Here is a 25879-nt window from a genome sequence, read left to right on the forward strand (position 1 = left end):
TTTTCAGAACTAGGTATGTGCATAGCTTGAAAGATTAAGATCCGAGTGGAGATTTTTTTTAAAAAGAGAACATGGTAGAAGTGTCAAGAACACTTTTATTTTCAATTGTATGTACGTCTGCCCATGAGACTCTTCCTCCATCCCCCTCTTTCTTACAAATATTAATAAAAGTGACATGGCAGAAGTAGAATTTGATCTATTCTGGATACTAAATTATATTTTACATGATAAATAATACAAACCATGTAAATTCTTCACAGGAGAGTTAAATGTATCTTGATGCCTTTAGCCATTTGCTGTATTTTCTTCCGTCTAAATTGCTGCCTGTAACTACTGTCAATTCCATATTGTCCCTTCCTGCCATGGCTGTTCCAAAATGAAGTATGACCCGTAAATTAGATATTCTAGTTAGCTAACCACTGTTACTTCCAGCCAATTTCTAATAATTCTTTTCCCTGTGAGTCACTCAGTAAGTAAAAGAACTCTGTCTCCTTTCTATTTATAAATTTTAAAGCCTGTACATTTATCTAAGTTAATCTTTTAATTCAAACTGACTAGAACGTTGTGAACTAATTGGCATTTTCAATGTAAAACTTTATATCACTGCTGAAACTAAAATTATTCTAGATTTGTCTTAATTATAGGGCTTGTTTCTTATTCTAAAATTTTTATAAAGCCTATTTTTATTTTATTTTTGTTTTGATTGCTGTATTTGATTGCAAAAATTTATGAGCTTAGTATCTACCCCAAAAGGAAGAACGATACAGAAAGTTGACCCAAATCCCTGGGTTCCCATCCAGGAATCTTCTGATCAAATGATTCCAAAGGTATTGTAATGAGCTGATGCCATATGCAGAGTGGTGGAAACAGAGATTCCCACCCCACCTCATGATAGGAAGTAATTGTTAAGAGTACAGGCTCGAGAGCCATGCTGTCCAGGTGCAGCTCCTGGCATTGCCAATTAAAAGCTGCTTAACATTAGAGAGAATATTCAACCTTTTTGTGTCTCAGTATTCAAATTTCTATCAGGGTATAGTGACAACGTGTACTTCATTTATGCAGCAAGAATTTGTTGAGTTTTTGATGTGTGCCAGATACTATTCTAGATGCTAAGACATGATAGTGAAAAAACAAAAAGTGTATCTGACTTTGGCATAAGGATATTATTCCAACTTCACAGATGAAGGTGCTGAGGAACAGAAGTTGAGTACCTTCCCTGCAGCTGCAAAGTTATTAACCATTAGGTGTCAGAGGGGGGACTTTAACCCAACAGTCTGATTACAGACCTGTAGTCTTAATATCATTGCCAAGGAAAATATTGGTCATTTCAATTACTGTTATCACACACACGTATGTATATGCACTAAAATAAGGAAATAAAGGAAAATAAACTTTAAAGTTGCCTGAAAAATTCTACTTTTCAGTTTTTTGGTTTCTGGGGTTTTTTTAAAGAAAGAGAGTGCACTCATATAAGCTGGGGAAAGGGGCTGAGGTGGGGAGAGAGAGAGAGAGAGAGAGAGAGAGAGAGAGAGAGAGAGAATATCCCAAGCAGGCTCCATGCTTGGCACAGAGTCTGACATAAGGCTTGATCCCACAGCCCTAGGATCATGACCTGACCTGAAATCAAGAGTTGAACAGTCAACCACCTGAGCCACCCAGGCACCCCTCAGTTGTTATTTTTAAATTATATTTATTTTCATCAGAGAATAGTAACTGCTTTTAAAATTATTATAAAGGAAAATTATAATTTTCTAATAACATGATGATCAAATTAAATGATTAAATTAATGCATGATTTTTTTCATTATTGAGCCAGTTTTAATATAGTTTAATTAATTTCTTTACATATTTGGTATGTTAATATAAATAAATATAGTTATTTGACTAATAAAAATATTTAGAAATTAAAGTGAAAATTACTAAAATACTCATTTTAAATTTTATTCTTTCCTTCTAATAAATTCACATGGGTAAAAAAAATTCACAGATTTAAAGTTTTTAATACCAAAAGTATTTAAAAGTATTTAAAAACCGTAAAAATTACTGCTCTGTCTTTTTAATTTAAGCACTGTTTTTAAATTTATATTTCTATATTTGAATAATGATTTTTCCTTATTTGAAAAGTACGTTTTCTCCCATTGCAAAAAATTCTGCCTGTTTTTTACTGGTCATTTGTATAATTAATAGTGATGAAAATCATGTTATTCTATCCCATATTTCCATATACAAATTATTTAAAGAGAAAATAGGCATTATTTTTAATAACTCTACATAATAAATTACATTTCCATGATTTTAACATTTCTTGACACAATAAGAAGAAACATAATACAAATATGAAAATCAATCCAATTTCTAATTCATTCCAGCCTTAGACACTGAAGTTTTTAAATAATTTGTTTCTAAGTTACCCAACTAGTCACCTGTCTTAGGGAGCTTTCCTTTGCTCACTAGGAAAAAGACTCAGTCCCTTTAGCATGTGTTTACTGCTAACACCTCTCCTGGTGTTTAATTGTACATTGATGGAGACAAATGTTCCATTTGCCATTTGCTTCATGTCTCACCTTGTGTATGGATGTGAGCAGCATGGAATGTGATTTATGGAGCTTTCAAGCAGATGTCGTTGCAGTGGCAATTAATGTATGGTTCCTGCTGCTGTGTACAGTAATTGCTCCTGGAAATTAGATATTATTCTTAATTTTCTTCCCCATTTGTCACATACAGGTTTGTTGTCATGGCCACCATGACACAGCAAGTCACCTCATACACTGTGTTCAACTGACGGGAATTAGGAAGGGCCGCAGTTCCAACCAGCCTCAAACTAATATGTGTAACAAGATGCCCAAGTTCCTTTTTCAGACTAAGACAAATCCTGCCACTTTGACAACTGTGTTTTATTGAGTTAGCTTTTCTGAAAGCAGATGAATGCAAGCAGTCACATTTTTTGATGGGTTTGGAAGACTTTGTTTGAGTCAGACAGGAAATTGGAAATCTCAGAAGAATGTTTGTAATAGTGGCAGAACTATTTTTTTAATGCTATACTACGGGAAAAAATACGCTGTTGTGAACGTTTGTATTTTAAGATACCAAAGTAACCTGAATTTTTACTTTTATTTATTTATTTATTTATTTTTAGAATAATCTCCGTAGAGTTACCAGATGATGCAAGACAGTTTGGAATCCAGTTCAGATGGTGGCAACCGTATCATTCTTCCCAGGGAGAAGATGTATGGGCCATTGATGAGATTATCATGACATCTGTCCTTTTCAACAGCATTAGCCTCGACTTTACCAATCTTGTGGAGGTTACTCAGTCTCTGGGATTCTACCTTGGAAACGTTCAGCCGTACTGTGGCCACGACTGGACACTTTGGTAAGAATTTCATCTCTGCTGTTGTTATAATTTACATTAAGGATTGGAACATAAGAATGATCTTCTGGTTCACCCAGCTCTTACTCATTTGCTGACAAATATTTACTGAATACGAACCATTTCAAAAGTCATTATTATGTCTACAGGTAAGATATCTTGGGAAGCAGAACTGAAAACAAAATACTGAGAGACTTAAATAAATGTAAAATTTCACCATAGTGTTTAATCTCAAATTTTTATTTCCCACAGTTACATATAAAACCCCTCTTTAAAAAGTGTTAATAACTAAAGTCACTACCATATTCTCCCTTCATGGAGGCCTACCACGATCATGATAAAATGTGAAATCACTCTAATGACTATTTTATTAAAATACTACTTCTCATGGGTAGTTTTGTTTTCATGCTGTCTTACATAAAGTCCAGGAGGTTTTTCCATCCTTAATTTATTAACTAAGATCTCCTTTTAAATCCATCTTATCAAGCAATGTTGGACCAGTAACTCATATAGTTAATGTTGTTGGGGTTTCAGGATTGTGGGATATCCTAGTCAAGATAACCCATCTTAGATTTAACCCCCCTATAGGCAAATGCAAGCTTAATTATACAATAATCAGTAAATAAGTAATTTAAGACTGTGATTAGTACTTCAAGAACATCAGTAGGATGACACAATAGTGATTAACTGGAGTTGGGAGGCGGCTACCTAAGGTACAAAGGAGGAGACTATGTTCAGATAGTTCAGATGGTGGATATGATATAGTCCACTGATTAGAACAGAGAAGAAAAAGGAAAGTCTAGCCACATGATGATCTGATGGAAGAACATTTCAACTAGGAAAATTTACAGTGCAAAGACTACAGAAGTGAGAGTGACCATGGTATATTCAAGGATCAGGAAGCCCAGGGAGGGAGGGAGCAAAGGTGAGGAATAGACACCAAGAGTTGTGCAGAGGCCGGATTATGTAGGGCTTCTAGGCTCAGGGACTCTAGATTAAAACTCAAGTCTACATTATTCCAAAACCCATAGCCTGCACCAGTGTGCAAACTGCCCCTCTGTGGGTCCCTTCGGGACTTTAAACATGATTGAGGAATAATTTTCTAAGAGAGTTTTACTTTCTGTGGAGTCATGGTCAGACCAATTTAATTTCTCCAGACGAATATCACCAAAAGCTCTTCACTGCAGTTGTCTCCAGAGAGCATATCATAAATGACCCATCAGTGACCTTATCATAATGAGAGGTAAATTTTACACACCGTTGCACAGAAAATTACCTTTGATGGGAATTGTGCATGGAACTCACATCTCATACACAGCAGGCTAAAATTCTAGCATCAAAATGACAGCTAATGGAATGGAAGTGCAGCTGGTCACTTTTGCTGCAAGCACTGTGGAACTAGATAGAATGAAATTTCTATATGGCAAAGTATGAAAGGCTATATTACGTGTTTTCTATCTGATAGCCTCCAATGCTGGTTTTTATGGACATTCTTTCTTAGTCCTAGAGCCTTCACAGAAAACAAAGAGGTGACGTAAAATGAGAAGATGCAAAGATGTAAGCCAAAATGAGATTTCTTAGAATTATGTGCTTCTGAAAATTTAAATCAACCTGAATTAACAGCAGTTCAAATCGGTCATACACCATAAACCGTATCCCTCAAGATTTGTGTGGTAATTTTTTTTCCAGCACTTTTAATACAACAAAGAGTCATATCATGAATGCAAGTCCTGTATCGTGTTTATTTTCATAAATAGTTAACATCTGCTCAAATAAACTCCAAAGTTGCTGAGCATTTTAATTCAACACTTGGGTTGAATGCATGATAAGAGCAGTTTAATTTCTGTGCTTTGATCAAAACCCTAAGAACAATATCCTTTCACACAAGTCTGATGAATATTCTTAACCCACCACTGCTTTAATTGGTGGAGATACATTTACTTTGTGAAAATACAATCACAGTAATTATAGAAAACCATAAGAAAATATAAATAATTGTACAATCCCCATGGGCACCTTAAGCAGCACCGTGGGAGTTTTATTAACAACCACATGTGAGCAACCAGATTTGACTTTCTGATCTTCTCTGAAACGTGAAGGAGTTGTCTTGGTTATGAAACAACAGAGTACACTCTGGCAGTGATAATGAGACTAGAGAAATACATTAACCACTTTAATAAGGACGTGAAAAATTCTTGCTGCTCATTAAAATGAAACAATGTGGAAGATCTCAAACTGTTCCCATTTTCTTAGCCAATGAGTCAGAATAAAGCCCCTTTTAATGACGTTGTTTTCTCTTTGCTGCTGTTGAGGAATATATTGTTCAAGTTCAACATGAACTCACTTTGGCAGTGTGTTTCAGAAACACTTGTTACAATATTGAAATTCAGGTGATGGTATTGACCAACTATTTATCCTAACCTCTAGTCCTAAAATGTTATAATTTTAGTGTAAGACCTTTGGAGCATGTTACCTTATTAACTAAACATTCTTTGAAGATGTTAAGTATGTAGCCTCAAACCTTCAATGACCCTCTTTCTCTCAAGGGAAATTTTGAAATGTATACATGTTCTCTACAAATGGCTGGTGTTAAATTAATTATTGTTGGCTTTTCCCAGCTGTGAGTTCATTTGGTTTTCATTTTCTAACTCATGACTTCCCATGTGCATGGATTGTTGCTGCTGAGTGTTCTCCAGGGAAAACTTGGACAATTGCTTTTTCATTAGAAGAATTACAGTCAATATACTATAAATCACTTTACAGTGTGTCATCATAGAGCTCTTTTTTTCTGTAGATAAATTAATTGCTTTTAATTATTTGTAGTACTTTCCTTTCTTCCATGCATGGTATCTGCTATCAGAACCTCTATCTGCTTTATGTTCTAAAAATAGCCTTTAAAACTTCTTATATATATTTTAAGATCACTAAAGGCATCATTTTAATTGAGGTTTATTAAATATTATCTGACTAATACTATTAGTGACATTACCAAGGGACATTGACATTCCTCTGTCTAATCTGGTGAGGTATACAGGTGGTAAGGATATTGCTGTCATATATATAAGGTTTCGGTGTCAAAATGTATACAACTGCAAAGGATGGTTGTTATAGCATATTAGAATTGGCAGTTGGTTTTAGTAGCAGAGATAAAGAGTTTTCCAGACAAGCAAAAGCTGAAGGAGTTTAGGGGTGCCTTGCTGGCTCAGCCAGTAGAGCGTGAGACTCTTGATCTCAGGGTTGTGAGTTCAAACCCCACATTGGGTATGGAGCCTACTTAAAAATAAAAAAAAAAGCTGAAGGAGTTCAGCACCACTAGGCAGGCCTTACAAGAAATAATAAAGGAAATTTTGAAAGCTGAAGCAAAAGGGCAGTAATTAGTAACAGAAGAATCTTTGAAAATATAAATCTCATTGGTAAAGGAAGGTATATGGTTAAATTCAGAATACTGAAATATGGTAATGATGGTAGTTAAATCATTTATAAACCTAGAATGAATATTAAAAGACAAAAGTAGCAAAAATAATGATATAATAATTTGTTAAGGGCTACTCAAGATAAAAAGATGCGAATCATAAAATCAAAAACATAAAACGTGGGTAGAGGGAGTAAAAATGTGGAGCTCTCTAGTATACATTCAAACCTAAGTTATTATCAGATTAAAATAGACTATTACAAATATAATATGTTTTATGTAAGCCTTGTGGTACCAACAAAGCAAAAACCTGTATAGTAAATACACAAAAGAGAAAGAGAAAGGAATCTAAGCATACCACTATGGAAAGTTACTAAATCACAAAGGATAAGAATAAAAATTAAGAAAAAACAAACTAATGAATTAAAAATAGCTGGAAAACAATTAACAAATGGCAATAGTAAGTCCATACCTATCAATAATTACCTTAAATGTAAATGGACTAAGTGTTCCAATCAAATGACATTGAGTGGCTGATTGAATAAAAAAAATAAGATCCAACTATATGCTGCCTACAGGAGACTGATTTTAGCTTTGAGACCACACACAGACTGAATGTGAGGGGATGGAAAAGATATTCCATACAGGTAGAAGCCAGAAGAAAGCAGGGTTAGCTATACTTATATCAGACAAAATATGCTTTAGGGGAAAAACTATAATAAGAGACAGAAAAGGTCACTATATAATGAGGAAGGGGTCAATCCAAAAAGTGAATATAATGTTGGTAAATATCTATGTGCCCAACATAAGAGGACCTAAATATTTAAAGCAAATATTAACTGACCTTAAGGAAGAAATAGAAAATAATAATAATAGAGGGCTTAAATAACCCACTTACAACAATGGATAGAGCATCCAGACGGAATATCAATAGGAAAATATTGAATCTAAGACACACTAGGCTAGATGGCCTTAACAGATATTTATAGAACATTCCATCCCAAAGCAAAGAATACATATTCTTATCAAGCACACACAAAATACTCTAAAATATTCTCCAGGATAGATTATATGTTAGGCCACAAAACAGGTCTTAATAAATTTAAGAAGATTGAAATTATATCAAGCAACTTTTTCTACCACAATGGTTTAATACTAGAAATTATTTGCAAGAAGAAAATTATAAAATTCTTAAGTGTGGAGATTAAATAACAATCAATGGGTCAAGAAGATCAAAAGAAAAATTAAAAAATATCTTGAGACAAATGAAAATGGAATTACAGCATACCAAAATGTAGGAGATGCACCAAAAAGCAGTGCAAAAAAAAAAAATTCATAGCAATAAATGCTTACATTAAGAAGCAAGAAAGATCTCAGGTAAACAACCTAACTTACACTTCAAAGAAGCAGACAAAGAAAAACTAAGCCCAAAGTTAGCAGAATGAAGGAAATAACAAAGATCAGAGCAGAAATAAATGAAATAGAGATTAAAAAGACAGTAGAAAAGTCAATCAATGAAAGCAAGAGTGGCTTTTTGAAAAGATAAATGAAACAGGCAAACCTTTAGCTAGACTCCCCTCTCCCCAAAAAAAGAAAGAAAGAAAAAAAAGAACTCAAAATTGGAGTTGAAGAGGGATTACAACTGATACCACAGAAATACAAAGGATCATAAGAGAACTGTAAACAATTATACACCAACAAATTAGACAACCTAAAAGAAAGATAAGTTCCTGGAAACATTCAACTCACCAAAACTAAATCATGAAGAAGTAGAACATCTGAACAGACAATTACTAGTAAGGAGATTGAATCCATAATCAAAAACTTCCCAACAAACAAAAGTCCAGGACCAGACAGATTCACTAATGAATCTACTAAACATTTACAGAATAAGTAACATTAATTCTTCTCAAACTCTTCCCCAAAATAGAAGAGCATGGAACACTTCCAAACTCATCTTATGAGTCCAGCATTACCTTGATACCAAAACCAGACAAAGACAACACAAGAAAAGAAAATTACAGGCCAATATCCATGATGACACAGATGCTAAAATTTTCAACAAAATATTTGAAAACTGAATTCAACAATACATGGAAAGAATCATACACCGTGATTACATGGGATTTATTCCAGGGATGCAAGGATGGTTCCACCTGTGCAAATCAATCACTGTGATGTACCTACCACAAACAAAAGTAAGGATAAAAATCATATGATCATCTCAATAGATGCAGAAAAAGCATTTGGCAAAATTCATCATCCATTTGTCATAAAAACTCTCAACAAATTGGGTATAGGTGGAATGTACCTCAGCATAATAAAGGCCATATCTGAGAAGCTCACAGCTAATATCATACTTTATGGTGAGAAGCTGAAACTTTTCCTGTAAGATCAGTAACAAGACAAAGATGCCCACTCTTGCCACTTTTATTCAGTATAGTACTAGAGGTCCTTGTGGGAGCAATTAAAAAAAGAAAAAGAACTAAAAGACTCCAAATCAGAAAGGAAGAAGTAAAATTGTCTCTATTTGCATATGACATCATATATATACATATATATATGTATATATATATACATATATATATATATATACACACACACACACACACTTTAAAGACTTCACCAATAAATTGTAAGAACTTTAAAGACTTTAAAGACTTCACCAATAAACTGTAAGAACTTTAAAGACTTCACCAATAAACTGTAAGAACTGGTAAACAAATTCAGTAATGCTGCAGGATAAAAAATAAATTGTTTATATACTAAAAATGAACTAGCAGAATGAGAAGTTAAGAAAACAGTCCCATTGACAATTGCATCAAAAAGAATAAAATACCTAGGAACAAATTTAACCAAGGAGGTGAAAGACAGGTCCATTGAAATCCAATAAGATAATGATCAAAGAAATTGTAGAAGACATGAATAAATACAAAGACACTCCATGTTTATAGATTGGAAGAATTGATATTGTTTAAATGCCCATAGTAGCCAAAGCAATCTACAGATTTAATGCAATCCCAATTGAAATTCCAATGACATTTTCCAAAGAAATGGAACAAACAATCCTATAATTTTTATGGTACCACAAAAGACCCCAAAAGCAATCTGAGCAATATAACCAAAGCACTCATGAGAAAGAAGAACAAATCTGGGGGCATTATACTTCCTGGTTTCAAACTGTATTACAAAGACACAGTAATCATAATAGTATGGTATTGGCATGAAAACAGACACATAGATCTACAAAGAACAGATTAGAGAGCTTAGAAATAAACCCATGCATGGGTGTAAAAAAATATTCAGGAGCACCTGGGTGGCTCAGTCAGTTGGGCATTGGACTTCGGCTCGGGTCATGATCTCACGGCTCTAGAATTTGAGACCCACATCGGGCTCTGTGCTGACAGCTCAGAGCCTGGGGCCTGCTTCGGATTCTGTGTCTCCCTCTTTCTCTGCCCCTAACCCACTCGCATTCTGTCTCTGTCTCTCTCAAAAATAAATAAACATTTAAAAAAATTCATTTTTCAAAAGAGCCAAGAATGTTCAATGAGGAAAGGACAGTTCCTTAAGTAAATAATATTTAAAAACTGGACAGCTACATGCAAAAGAAAGAAACTGGACCACTATCTTACACCATACACAAAATAACTCAAAATATGAATTAAAAACTCAGACATAAGACCTGAAACCATAAAACCCCTAGAAGAAAATATAGATGGTAAGCATCTTGACATAGATCTTTGCAGTGATTTTTGGGGATATGACACCAACCAAAGGAAACAAAATAAAAAATCAACAAGTGAGACTATATAATACTAAAATATTTCTTCACAGCCAAGAAAACCATCAATCTATGGAATGGGGGAAAATATTTGCAAATCGTATATCCAACAGGGAGTTAATATTTAAAATGAATGAAGAATACATACAACTCAATAGCAAAAAAAAAAAAAAGATGATTAAAAATAGGCAGAGGAAGTAAATAGATATTTTTCCAAGAAATACATGCAAATGACCAACAGGTGTGCAAAGGTGCACAAATCACTAATCATCTGAGAAGTGCAAATGAAAACCACAATGAGATATCACCTCACACCTGTTAGAATGGCTGGTATCACAAAGACAAAAAATAACAAGTGTTGGTGAGGATGTGGAGAAAAGGGAACTCTTGTGCTCTGTTGGTGGACATGTAAATTGGTGCAGCCACTATGAAAAACAGTATGGAGGTTCTTCAGAAAATTAAAAATAGAACTACCATATGATCCAGTAATTCCACTCCTGAATATATATCTAAAGAAATGAATCATTTTCTTAGAAGATACATGTATTCTCATGTTTCATGGCAGCGTTATTTATAATATCCAAAGACATGGAAACAACCTAAGTGTCCATCCATGGATGAATGGATAAAGAAAATGTGGTTTATACGTACAATAAAATATTTTCAGTCAGAAAAGAGAAGGAAATCCTACCATTCATGGTAACTTGGATTGACCTTGAAAAAAACTAACTCATGGATACAGAGAGCAGATTGGTAGTTACTAGTGGTGTGGTGGCTGAGGGGGGCAGCAGTGGATGAAATGGGTGTAGGTGGTCAAAAGGCACAAATTTTCAGTTATAATACAAATAAGTTCTGCGGGTTTAAACATACAGCATGATGACTAGAGTTAATAGTACCATACAGGCATACCTCAGATATACTGTAGGTTCAGTTCCAGACCACCACAATGAAGCAAATATCTCAAAAAACCAACTGACATGAATTTTTTGGTTTCCCAGGGCATATAAAAGTTATGATTACATTATACTTAGCATATTACATGTGAAATAAATAGTATTATATCTAAAAAACAATGTACTTACCTTAATTTGAAAATATTTTATTGCTAAAAAATGATAACCATCCTCTGAGCTTTCAGTAAATCATTATCACTGATCACAGATCACTACAACAAATCTATTAAAAATAATAAAGCTTGAAATATGTGAGAATTACCAAAATGTGACAAAGAGACACCAAATGAGCAAATACCACTGGAAAAATGGCTCCAGTAGAACTTCACTTGACACAGGGTTGCCACAATGTTCAATTTGTTTAAAACAAACAAACCAACCAAAAAAACATATCTGGGAAGTACAATAAAGGAAAGCATAATAAAACAAGGTATGCTTGTATTGTATATTTGAGAGTTGCCAAGAGAGTAGATCTTAAAATTCTCTTCATAAGGAAAAAAAAATTGTAGCTATGTGAAGTGATTGGATGTCAACTAAACATTGTGGTGATCATTTCACTGTAAATACATATATCAACTCATTGTGTTGTATACTAATACAACGGGGTATGTCAATTATATCTCAATAAAAACTAGCAAAAGTTAAAGTAAAATAGATAGAAAAACATAAAAGTAAAAAAAAATAGAAAAAAGAAAAGCTATAGTTTTCATTTTTCATGATGCTTGAGGAGAAGCAGATTTAATTAAAAGAAGATTTAGAGACCAATGAGACATAGAAATGTTGAAAGGCTTCCTAGGTACTTTCATGGGTGTTAAAACAGAAGTTACTCATTCCTTGTTATGTCTAATTTTGTTTTTTTTAATTAAAGCTCTCTCTTTTCTTGGGACACCTGGGTGGCTTAGTCAGTTAAGTGTCCGACTCTTGATTTCGGCTCAGGTCATGATCTCACCGTTTGCGAGGTGGAGCCCATGTCGGGCTTTGTGCTGTCAGCACAGAACCCACTTGGGATTCTCTCTCTCCCCCTCTCTATCCCTCCCCTGCTCACTCTGTCGCGCATTCTCTCTCTCTCAAAATAAACATAATAAATAAATAAATTTAAAAGAAAGAAAAAGCTCTCCCTTTTCTTTATACAAGAAAATAAATAGCACTTGTCATGTTAGGGTCAGTTTTTAGGAAGAGAAATTTCCTTAGGTTTGTCCTGAAAGTAGAGAGAAAATAAAAGAGCAACACACAAGAAGTGAAATTAGCTGTGAATAACAACAGGCATGAGAAAAAAGGATAACATTATGTGGTATTTAGTGTTGTGCTGGAGGACTTGGGAAGCCTGGTTTTTCACACGAGCCCCAGGTGGCATGGTCAGCCCTGGAGATGCAAGAAAATAGAGGTATAAAAGGAAGAGAACATCTTTAGGGTGAGTGTCCCATGTAATGAAATCCTCATGTTGGAAAAGCCTAATTTTTTTTTGATTTGTCAAAAATTTTATTAATGTTCAGTCTAAAAGGCTTTACACCTGTGGTATGCCAAGTCATAGGAGTTCTTAAAGAAGTTACCCTTTAAGATTTGGTCCTTGGCTTGGAAGTTATGGGGCCTTAGTATTCTTTTGTTAAGCAGTTTGGAGAATTCCTGATCTTGGTCCAGGGCTGGTAATATTGTGCCATTTTCTTCTCCCTCACAAAAATCGTTCTCAGTAATGTTGAAAGCAGTCAGGGAAACCTGAGTGTTCTCATGAATTTGCAATCTCAATTTTATCAATGCCACCAGCTTCTTCCATTAGAAGACACAGCCAAGTGAATTTCTTTAGGATTTTCTTTCATTGAACATCAACCTATATCTTTTGTAGAGATTTTGTCAGTTTAAATAGTTTACTAGTTTACTAGCCTAGAGTTTTCTTGGGATTATTCCTTACAGGGACAATTACAAAGAACAGTAAATCAATTTAAATTGTGTGCTGAAGGAAGCTATTTGGGGTGAGGTGGCTCCCAAGAGCCACTTCAACCACCATTTCACAGTAAATGATTGTTCCAGGAAGCTTAGCAGATAGATAAAGTAAATATATTGAGTAACAAACTGAAAAGTCACTTACTGCTTTTTTCAGCAGCTATTTAAAGAGTACTTTCAGTACCCAGGAGTATCAGTGCCTCCAACAAACTGGTAATATAATTGAACATTCCCCTAAATAGATTTATAAATGACTTTCTAAAATAGAGTCTACTTTTTAGGCTTTTCAACATAAGGATTTCATTACATGAAGTTTTTCATTCACTGATAGACTAATTTATACATTTGACTGGATAGTGATTGCACTACTGGCACTATTTGTGCTGGAGGAAGCACAGTAGGTTTTGGAGATGAAGATAGAAAAGTCTTTTATTTGCAGAGCTTACATTCTGGAGGGGAATAACAACAGTAAACAAGTAATCATGCATAATAATATTTCAGGAAGTGGTTTGTGCTGTGAGAATAAATGAATGGAACCTGAGGTAGCATAAGTGGAGAGTGAAACTTTTTTAGGTAAGATAGTCAGTAAAGCCCTCCTGGAGGCATTAGAACAGAGCAGAAGAATGAAAGACAATGATGTAAAAGGGTGCAAGGAAAGCATCACAGATGGAGAGAACAGCAAGAGCAAAGGCCCTGAGGCAGGCAAGGAGATAGATTATATTAGTACCTTATAGAGCAATATAGCGATTTTGGAATTTATCCTAAGTGTTATGGGAAGCGAGTAAATAATTTGTAGCAGAGGAGTAATATAATGTGATTATATTTAAAAAATAATTGTGGGGGCTCCTGGGTGGCTCAGTCGGTTAAGCGTCCGACTTCAACCCGGGTCACTATCTCGCGGTCTGTGAGTTCGAGCCCCGCGTCAGGCTCTGGGCTGATGGCTCAGAGCCTGGAGCCTGTTTCGGATTCTGTGTCTCCCTCTCTCTCTGCGCCTCCCCCCTTCATGCTCTGTTTCTCTCTGTCTCAAAAATAAATAAACCTTAAAAAAATTATAAAAAATAATTCTGGCTGCTTTTTGGAGGACAGATGATAGAGGGTAACAGGTGAAGCAGTAGAAGGAGCTCAGCTTGGAGGCTAACAGTGTCATCTACATGTGCTTATAATGATGCTAGGAACAGAATGATGTAGTGGAGAAATGGACCACTTGAAGATATATATTGAAGGACAAAGCCATAGGACCTGCCAAAGAAATGAATAAAATAGCCATATGCCAAGACTCATGTCCTGTTGATGTCCACAATGGTTGATTTTTAAGTCATTTATTTCTCCAAAGTTAGATTTCCCTAAAAAATCTTCATTTGGACTAAGTAGTAGCTAAGTGAGATTTTGGAAGTAAGAGAGTAAACACACCACTAAAGAAATTAACCAGAGAATTCTACATTTGATGATTTAGATTCATGGTATGTGTGGTTTGTTGAAGTAGAAGTTCAATAGGCTGAGAAAATTACTTTCTATGGACAGCGGTACATGAAATCTCCATGGTAGGCCCTGGGTGACCTGGCCCAGTTGACCATCCCAACCACCGTGGTCTTCCTTCTCTCTACTCCCACCAAGTCAAGCTCTTTCTTCTTCTAATACCTTTACATTCTCTCTGTCTCTTCCTAGGAAGTTCTTTCATTAGTCATTTTGGGCACATGCCAGGGCCTCAAAGCTTTTCAGGGGCCTGGAAAAAGTCCAGGAACTGAGGAAATGAATATTATCTCAAAAATATGATAAGCAAATTGCAAAAGTAGGATTAATAAATTTAAATTAAATATCTACAAAACACAATATATGTTAACTCCCTTAACTGCTAAATTTAAATATTCATAAAATTTCATGATATTGGAAATAATTTTTTGGTCAGATTCTGAATGTGCTGAATAATTACAACCAAATATAAATTACATGCATCACTAGTAGCAAATAAAATTTAAAGGCAAAATTATAAAATCTATTTGGAGGTTTTTGTAATGAAAAATATATAATGGATGTGGGTGTATTTTAATATGTTTGCCATGATGTGTAATTGAATTTCCAAAGATTAAAAGTCTTACATTTTTTTTAATGTTTATTTATTTTGGGGCAGGGGAGGGGCAGAGAGAGAGGGAGACACAATCTGAAGCAGGCTCCAGGCTCAGCTGTCAGTACAGAGCCCATCACGGGGCTTGAAGTCATGAACTGCAAGATCATGACTTGAGCCAAAGCTGGACGCGTAACCAACAGCTACCCGTGGGCCTGAAGATCCTTTAAAAGTCCTAAAGTGACCCTGCTTAACTACACCCTAAATAATGTACATGGCTGCACATAGTTGGAAGGGTAAAAAAAGAATTTCAAAGATTCCTCATGTATTTTTTTCTCTTGCCTCACCTTTGATTGCCAATTCAACAAGATAAAATAAGGAGTGCCCTAGCTATTTCGAAATCCACAAGCTCTTAATTTTTTTTTAATTTGAGTATGGTTGACACACAGTGTTACTTACATTAGTTTCACTTATGCAACAAAGTGATTCAGCTTCTCTATACATTATGCTATCCTTACCACAAGTATAGCTACCATCTGTCACCATACAACACTGTTATAGTATCATTGACTATGTTCACTATGATGTGCCTTTTATTCCTGTGACTTATTCATTCCATAACTGGAAGGCTATATTTCCCACTACAACTTTTTTGAAGGGCAACTTCGCAGTAAATGCTCATTTTTAAAATTTGCTTTGACCCAGCAATTCTGCTTCTAGGAATTTATCTTAAGGAAATAATTGGACCAGTACACAAAGATATATAAGATACAAAGATATATAAGGATGCATATTATAGAAGCATTGTTTATAGCAGTGAAAAATGGAAGCAACCTCCAGAGAGTTCCATAATTGGAGATTGGCTTATTCTCAACATTTTTTCAGTGTGGAAAGATGTCAATGAAATAGTTGTAAAAAGAAAAAAAGAACAGATTTATTATGATTTTGTAATAATTTTTTTAAAAGAAAGAGAAATGAGGGTGCCTGGATGACTCCGTCAGTTCAGTGTCTGACTCTTGATTTCGGCTCAGGTCGTGATCTCATGATCATGGGGTTGGAGCCCTGCGTACAGCTCTGTGCAGTCTGCTGAGAACCTGGTTGGAATTCTGTCTCTCCTCTCTCTCTCTGCCCCTCCCCTTGCATAGGCTCTCTCTTTCAGAATAAATAAATAAACTTTAAAAAAAGAAAAAATAAAGGAAAGTGAGTTTTTATGTGTGTATAAACATAAGGAAGTCCGGAAGTATTTATACGAAAATGTTAGCAGTGATCATCTTTAGGTAGTAGGACCGCAAATTTTTACTTAAAAAAAACGCAAAAACTTCTTTATTGTCAGATTGTTGTTTCCAGTAAATGTAAACTTTGTATAATCCACTAAGATAGCATGGTTATTTCTGTTTTGATACATAATATTCTAGAAATAACAAGTGAATTTAAAATGCCTCCTTTAATTCCATAATATCAACAAGATTGTCAACTCCAGCAAACGTTTCTTTGATACAAAAACAAAACCCAAGAAGAGATGATATTAGAGAGGCTTAGATTCATTTACATGTCGTTTTGCAGATGAATATACTTTTGAATGGCATCCAACCAAAACCAGCTTTGAGTTGCTCTTCTGTTGTTGTGGAAATGAGCCCTGCAGAGGCATTCTTCTCTGTGGGGTCCTTGAAAATAGTTGAGTATTGCTTCAGTTTTTAAGAAATGTAAATACTGGTGCATTGTCTTCTCTTGTGGCATATTGGTAGTGAGACTTCAGACACTGTTGTCTAACTTATCAAACTATTCTTAAAGAAATGGGATCAATTGTTGAAAATGGCTGAGTCCCTAGGTGAATTTGCCTTGAAGGAACTTTGTGTTGGAGGGGAAGGAGGGGTATTCTCTCACTTTGTGTTGGCTATGTGTACCTGCCTTTCATATAAAAGAAACTTTTTTATGGAGATTTGAAAGAGCTTCTGGGGAAATGCAGGAAGAGTGATTTCTTTAAGTGCGAATAGCTTAAAAACTTTGTGTTCATTACCTCACTTAAGGAACTATGGTTTTGTAAAACTTGCCTTCTGCCCAATTGAGAAACCTCACTCATGTGTTCATTTTATTTAACATTCTTTAAGGCCTTTAATGGACATGGTATAGAGGAAAGGACATCAAAGTAGAAATCAGAAGGCCTAGTTGCTAGCTTTTTAGTAATTGTGTGACCCTGGGGTCAGCAACTCAGCCTCTGGGTTTGTTTTTTTTTTTTTTTTATCTCCATTACACAGTGTTAAGGATCCCTGATAGCCTTCCAAATGGCCTCAACTCCATAAATAAAGTAACCTAGCTGTTGGAAAACCATGATGTCCTGCAACAACACGAGGTGCTTCTGTGAGGTACAGAAGGTTCTGAGTGCTTTAGGGGATACAGGGATGAACAAGATATGATCTCCTCTTGCAGAGAGGCTTCCAACCTAGTCAGGAAAACAGATCCCCAGCTATCTGTGAGATTAACAAGAGAGGAGGAGGCAAAGGAACTATACTATGAACTAAGTATAGAACTATGGAAATGGGCATCTGGGTGGCTCAGTTGGTTGAGCATCCAACTCTTGATTTCAGCTCAGGTCATGATTCCTGGCTCATGGGATCAAGCCCCACATCAAGCCCCACATTGAGCCCCACATCAGGCTCTGTGCTGAGCATGGAGCCTGCTTATGATTCTCTCTTTCTTTCTCTCTCTCCCTTTTGCCCTTCTCCCCCTTTGTGTGCATGTGCGCTGACTAGGGAGGGAGGGAGGAAGGGAGGAAGGAAGGAGGGAGGGAAAGAAAGAAAGGAAAGGAAAGGAAAGGAAAGAGAAAGAAAGAAAGAAAGAAAGAAAGAAAGAAAGAAAGAGAAAGAAAGAAAGAAAGAAAGAAAGAAAGAAAAGAAAAGAAAGAAAGAGGGGCGCCTGGGTGGCGCAGTCGGTTAAGCATCCGACTTTAGCCAGGTCACGATCTCGCGGTCCGTGAGTTCGAGCCCTGCGTCAGGCTCTGGGCTGATGGCTCAGAGCCTGGAGCCTGTTTCCGATTCTGTGTCTCCCTCTCTCTCCGCCCCTCCCCCGTTCATGCTCTGTCTCTCTCTGTCCCAAAAATAAATAAACGTTGAAAAAAAAATTTAAAAAAAAAAAAGAAAAGAAAGAAAGAAAGAAAGAAAGAAAAACAAAGAAAGAAAAAGAAAGAACTATGGAAACATGAGTTACATTATAGTGTTATCCATTTTACCAGGGGCATAATAGAGAGCCTACTAGCCATCTTGGTGGTAGAATGAAAAGACACAGGGAGGTAATCTTGTCCTAGTGGAAAGAATTATCCACATTCTCTCATTAAATCTTGTAATTAGATGCAGGAGCATTTTTATTGTCCCTTTATTTTTGAGGCACTCTTGCAGATCGGCACAAATGAAACTAAGCCTCCTGGTTTCCAATGTATTCTGTCTCCAGAATTTCTCCCCAAAAGGGTGATGTGGACTATTTTTTGTTTCTCTGATTGTTACAGAGTTCAGCTTCATTTTTACCTTTGTGAACCTATGCTGACTTACACAAGCAACAAAGAGGAACAGTTTTATCAATTAAAGGATGGCAGACTGTGAAATTCTCTCCTCTAAAACTCCAGCTGAGTAAGAACATCAGCATATTCAGGAGAGAAAATGCTGACCTAATATCACTGGCTTTCAGCCAGTCCTGAATAAAGCATGGGTGAACTTGTAGTATGGATGGTAAACAACTGAGTGAACTCTTACTATGAATGGTCAGAGTTTTAAGGCATAGATGTCTGTGCTTCTCTTGTGTTATTTTGCTTCCAATTAAGACATCAGGATAGGTGTCATATGGTACCATGAAGTATGGCAGGTGTATCGATTAGAAGTCCATTCAGCTTGGGGCGCCTGGGTGGCGCAGTCGGTTAAGCGTCCGACTTCAGCCAGGTCACGATCTCGCGGTCCGGGAGTTCGAGCCCCGCGTCAGGCTCTGGGCTGATGGCTCAGAGCCTGGAGCCTGTTTCCGATTCTGTGTCTCCCTCTCTCTCTGCCCCTCCCCCGTTCATGCTCTGTCTCTCTCTGTCCCAAAAATAAATAAACGTTGAAAAAAAAAATTTAAAAAAAAAAAAAGAAATCCATTCAGCTTTAGCTTACAACAAAAACAAGAAGAAAAGACACAACTACCAGTGGAACAGATATTAGTTCTAAGTAAGAATTTTATTGTCCCTGTTTAACAGTCCTCATTTAGACTCTTGTCCTTTTTTTCAAGATTTAAGATTTTATTTTTAAGTAATCTCTGCACCCAATGTGGAGCTCAAATTCACAACACCAAGATTAGCGCCGTGCTGTACCAACTGAACTAACCAGGTGCCCCCAGACTTGTCCTTTTATATAATTTTTATATTGTTTCTTTCTTGGTGTCTTGGGACCTTTAAAAGCAGTTATCGTGAGGGTAGCTCACAGACCACATACTTCTCAGGTTTGAGTACTTGCTATCTTGAACCAGGTTCATGGTTGATTGTAACCATGAAAAAGGTGCAAAATACAGCATTTCTTTCTGTTTCTCTTGGAATTGCAAGGACAGGAAACCATCTCTGAGGAGAAGAAGGAGCTGATTGTGAAAATAATCTTAAATTATTTCAGAAATGCTGTGGTGGGGAAATACTCTGCAGGACATGGGTGAGAAAGTTCTAGTGGCTCTCTGTGGATTGCAGACCATGAGTCTCATGTACTGCCCTGCACCATGTGGCTTTTCCCAGATGCCCAGGATGTACAGTGTACCTTTTAAGTAAACAATTCAAATGACTAATTAGTTGCCTGCCTCTAATTATCTTCCTCATACAGCATACTAGAAAGCGCATTTAACCCTTGAAGTTAAAAGCAACATTTATTTCTCATGGAGAGAAGCAGTCAAGATTTTTTTTTTTTTTTTGCTTACTTAAAAGACTCTGGAATTTATGTAGACAAGTTTGTGCCTATAGGGCTTACTAGTGTTTTTATTCTATGTTGATTCTTTTCTTTTGTAATATTGTTAAAAATTGCATTCTGCAGCTTTATGTTTTCTAGATTGCATCCTATGCAGCATATCACACAGCAGCAATCATGGTTTTAGATCTCTAACGCCAAAGTATCATTACACAGTAACTGAAAGTTGATGATTTTTAAATTAACTATACATGAAAGTTATTAAAAACTGTGTTTTTTTTTCTCCATCTTATAGTAATAGGACAGAGAGAGAGTATATTGGTTAAGAGGTTTTAGAGTTGGGCAAAGCTGATTTCTCACTGAGTCTCTACCATTTACTATCCCCTTTGCCACATTTGTTGCCTAGAGATATTATTCCTACTTCACAGAGTTATTTTAAGGATGGAACTAAGAAAGATAACGTGGATATTAGCTTAACACAGCCTGAGGATATCGCCTAGAATCAACAAAGGATGGGCATCTTTATTATTAATGATAAACAAGTTGTAAACACTGGATATTTAATACCAGCAATTATGAATATGACTTTTCTCTTCCTTTTATTGACCATTCAGCTAAAGCAGAGTTTGGGGCTTTTAAACATTTTATTCCTCTATTCATTGTCCAAGTGTAAAAAAGCTTAATTTAAAACTGTTAAAGAGTACTTAGTCATTGTTAGGAAAAAGCTTCTTGCATTTTATAACCTTGAGCCCAAACCCATGTCGATCCTCTTTATAGACAATGTCCCATCTTTAAATAACATCTTTTTTATAAGTTTATTTTTATTTGTTTTGAAAGAGAGAAAGAGCAAGCAGGTGAGGGGCAGAGAGAGAGAGAGAGAGAGAGAGAGAGAGAGAGAATCCCAAGCAGGCTCAGTGCTGTCAGCCCAGAACCCCACGTGGGGCTCAGTCTCACGAACCGTTAGATCATGACCCGTGCCGAAGTCAAGAGTCAGACGCTTAATCAACTGAGCCGCCCAGGCACCCCAACATCTTTAAATAACATGTTAATGTCTTCAAGAAGCAAGGCAGTGTAGTTACTCCTTATTTTGCTGATTCAGCAAAGGATAAATAAGAAAAAATATCAAATACCTCAAAGATGTCACTGAATGTTGCATCATTCCCTTTTCTATGTCAGCTAAGCCCCCTGACTCACAGGAACTACTGCGATTAGTAGAACTCACAGAACTACTGGACCTACTTCAGGGCGGCAATACTAAATATTGTGGCAGACAAACCCCAGTGTGGTCAACCCTGGAATCCTTATTACATTTACCCATATTAACCACAGTGAAAATGTGTCCATCTTTTAATCTCCTCTAATGGATCATAAATTCCTTGAGCAACTTGCTCTAAAAAAGTAATTGTGCCTGTCTTCAGACAGTTTACAATTACATAGTACTCAGTTGGTACCCAGTAAAATTCTACCAACTTTAGGCACAGTCATTAAAACTACACTATATAAAAACGTTGAAGGAAAAAAAAATTAAAAAAAAAAAACTACACTATGATGTTTTCAGTATTTAATGCCCGAACATTGAAGACTGTTTGGAAACTAAGAAATGCAAAAGAAAAGTTGTAAACTGTCTAGTTTCCCACCACAAAACATAGCCACTGCAAACATTCTGGTGAATTTCTTTGTGGGTTTTAAAAAATGTATTTTTTCATAAGCATGTTAATTTGATTTTATTGCCTTAATAAATATTTGAAATATGGATAATCTGTCAAGAGGCTATACCAGTTTACTTAAGTATTCCATTTTCCCTGTAGTTTGACATTGAAATGGTTACCAATTACTATTATAAGGAAACCTGCAATATTAATCATATTTTATAAAGCTGTCCTTGAATTTAGGATTATTTCCTTCAGATAAATTCTAAGAAGTGAGATTAATGAGTCAAAGGGTTTATACTCATGAACAATATATGAGTGACTACCCATTTTCAAATATATTTGACAGCTCCAGCTATTAAGTTTAAAAAATATATTGCTTCTTTGATGGGCAGATTATCTTAAATTACATTTATTAGATTGACTAAAATCCATTCTAGAGCTTGGCAAGATTTAAATAAGTAAAATTAAATTATTTTGATGTATGGGGCGCCTGGGTGGCCCAGTCAGTTGAGCATCCGGCTCTTGATTTCCGCTCGGGTCATGATCCCAGAGTCATGGGATTCAGCCCCACATTGGGCTCCACACTGAGCACAGAGCCTGCTTGGAATTCTCCCTCTCTCTCTATCTCTCTCTCTCTCCCTCCCTCCCCTCCCTCTGCCTCTCCCCCATGTGCTCACTCACGCTGTCTCACTCTCTCAAATTAAAAAAATTTTAAAATTTAAAAAATATTTAAGTTATTTTGGTGTATGGTATGAAATGAAGAGCTTAATTCTCCCTTAACTCATCATGATTTTAATCTTCTGATTCCCACTCCTGTCTTTCAGTTTCACCGGAGATTCTAAACTTGCCTCAAGCATGCGCTATGTGGAAACACAATCAATGCAGATAGGAGCATCCTATATGATTCAGTTCAGTTTGGTGATGGGCTGTGGCCAGAAATACACTCCACACATGGACAACCAGGTGAAACTGGAGTACTCAACCAATCATGGCCTCACCTGGCACCTGGTCCAAGAGGTAAGTCTGTTTTCTCTAACACTTGTGATGAGTAGGCTTCTTTTTACATAGGAAGCAGAGAATTACAGTTTCAAAAGTTTAGGTTTGGTTGAAAAGGAACAATATTATTTATAACTTAGAATTGACACAGGCAGCAATAAGGATTTCCACATTCTGGCAGATACCAAAAGGTAATTGAAAATAAAAAAGAAACGGGATTAACTTCAGGACCGGATACTCTAGGATGATGATGTTTTGAATATTATTTTCTCTAACCCTCTTCCTCCATAAATACATCTCTTTCTTCTCTATCCCTGTAATATATCTTCATCTGTTCTTTCCTAAGTCTCTTTACTTGTAGGTAGACCATATTAAGAATATGACATGTCTTACCTTAAAAAAAAAAAAAGAAATACAAAAATACAGTTTCTTAGGATAAAGTGTACTTCTTTATACATACACACAGAGATCTGACATTGCAATAATGCATAAATAACAGTGAATAGAATAATTCTACCAAATGCCAATGTTATGATAACAGGTCACAAAAATGGGTCCTGATCCATTTCCATGTTTATATGTGAGGATTAGGATTAAAAGACATTTAATTTCATGGTGGCACTTGTTCCCATTATTTCCCAAATATTTTAGTTTCAGAGAAGGGAAAATCATGGACTGCATCCATATTGCACATGGTTAAGAAAATGACATTAGATTTCTCTAAGGCCTTTTTCACTTATGGTGAGTGAGTAAACATATGGCCCCTGGAGGAAACAGAAGCGGAGTTTAATTTTTGCCTCCCTCTCTTTTAGGAATGCCTTCCAAGTATGCCGAGTTGTCAAGAATTCACATCAGCAAGTATTTACCATGCTAGTGAGTTCACGCAGTGGAGGAGAGTCACAGTGCTTCTTCCCCAGAAAACTTGGTGAGAGATGACATCTTTGCATATGGTTGTTACTTTCACTTTTATTACCTCTATTAGCATGGTTTGAATGCAAAGAAGAGTTAAGCACAATGGCAAGATGCATTTTCTTTGTCATCCAAAGACCCAGATCTTTCTTTTATACTGAGGATATTTGCAAAAATAGGGCTAATGAAAATTTAATTTCCAGACGGTCCCTATTTACCTTAAATTTTAGTATGGTTGACACACAATGTTACATTCGTTTTTGGTGCACAGCTTAATGATTTTTTTTAAAAAAATGCTTTTTATGTGTTTATTTTGAAAGGCAGAGAGAGACAGAGAGAGGAGACAGAGCATAGTGGGAGGGGCAGAGAAAGAGGGTGAAAGAGAATCCCAAGCCAGCTCCACACTATCAGTGCAGAGCCCGATACAGGGCTTGATCTCACAAACCATGAAATCATGACCTGACTTGAAATCAAGAGTTGGATGCTTAACTGACTGAGCCACCCAGGCGCCCCCCCAACTTAGTGATTTGACAACTCTATACATTATGTGATGCTCACCACAAGTGTAGCAACTGTGTGGCCATACAGCACTACTACAATACCATTGACCATATTTCCTATGCTGTGCCTCTTATTCCCATGACTTATTCATTCCATAACTGGAAGCCTGTATCTCCCACACCCCTTCACTCATTTTACCCATCCCTCCACCCCCACCCCTGTGGCAACCATCAGTTTGTTCTCTGTATTTGTAGGTCTGATTCTGTTTTTTATTTGTTTATTCATTTGTTTTGTATTTTAGATTCCACGGTAAGTGAAATTATATTGTATTTGTCTTTCTAAGTCTGACTTATTTCACTTAGCATAATACCATCTGTGTCCTAGCTTTTTCCGACCTCCCTTTTTGCCCCAACTTTTCTTTTTATGGGAGAACTCAATAAGCTGGTTCCTTTGGGTGTGACATACATAGAAGGAAAGGATACAGGAATCCCAAAACTCCTATATCAAGACAGCTTGTATTTCAAGGCTGTTTTTTCACTTCAAAGCCCTACTTTTTATTTCAAAAGCTTAATGTACACTCTTTTCCTCTATTCACATTCTTTCAGTAACAATAAAAATCACCCCCCAAGAAGCTAAAGCCTCAGTAACTAGGGAAAACGTTAAATACATGATAATGCTTAAGAGAAAAACACATTTTTTCCCCTAAATATTACATCATTTTGTGTTAGATTGATCACTCCGGGCACCTTGTGAGGAATAGATTGTAGGAAAAAGAGTGAAGACAGGGAATCACATTGGGGGTTTCAGGCATTTGCTGTTTAGGTGGCTTTGAGTAGGATTGTGGCAGACATGACAAGAGCCATCATTTGTGAAATAGATTTTAATCAAATAGAGCTTGCTGATATACTGGGTGGGGACTGTGGTAGAAAGGGAAGACTCAAAAACAGCTTGTAAATCCAAGGCCTAGGGAAATTGCTGGATGGTTGTACCACTGACAGAGGTGGGAAAGCCTGGAGAAGGAGTGGACTGGGGACAGGAAATGAAGTGTTCTGTTTTTGTGATAGAGAGTTGAGAGACTTATCTATCCCAGCAGAAATGTCAAGAAGCCAACTGGACTTATACATCTGGAGCTCAAAAAAGAGGTTTCTTAGGATAAAATGTACTTTGGGTTGAAAAATTAAATACCACAAGTACATTTGAAGCCCTGGGACAGGATAAGCTCGCCCAAGAAAGAAACTTGAACTAGAAATTAGAAGGCCTGAGTTTTCAATATCCCTCCCAGTGATTAATTAATCACACGATTTTAACCATTCACAACCTCTTCAAGCCTGATTTCCTCAGAGTATAATAAAGGAGTTTAAATTAGATGATCTTGAAAGTCCCTCGCAGTTCTTGAATTCT

At 36.2% G+C, this 25879-nt stretch overlaps 1 protein-coding gene across 1 annotated transcript in view; it reads left to right on the forward strand.

Moving 5' to 3' along the window:
* Nucleotides 1-25879, forward strand: part of RELN (reelin) — a 535267-nt gene that overhangs the window by 371818 nt on the left and 137570 nt on the right. Inside the window, exons 20-22 of the mRNA XM_047850601.1 lie at nucleotides 3137-3373; nucleotides 22897-23089; nucleotides 23881-23993. Of these exons, the coding sequence (XP_047706557.1) occupies nucleotides 3137-3373; nucleotides 22897-23089; nucleotides 23881-23993 (543 nt within the window). The remainder of the gene's footprint in view (nucleotides 1-3136; nucleotides 3374-22896; nucleotides 23090-23880; nucleotides 23994-25879) is intronic.

The sequence above is a fragment of the Prionailurus viverrinus genome, chromosome A2, assembly GCF_022837055.1.
Source record: "Prionailurus viverrinus isolate Anna chromosome A2, UM_Priviv_1.0, whole genome shotgun sequence".
Taxonomy (NCBI): Eukaryota; Metazoa; Chordata; class Mammalia; order Carnivora; family Felidae; genus Prionailurus; species Prionailurus viverrinus.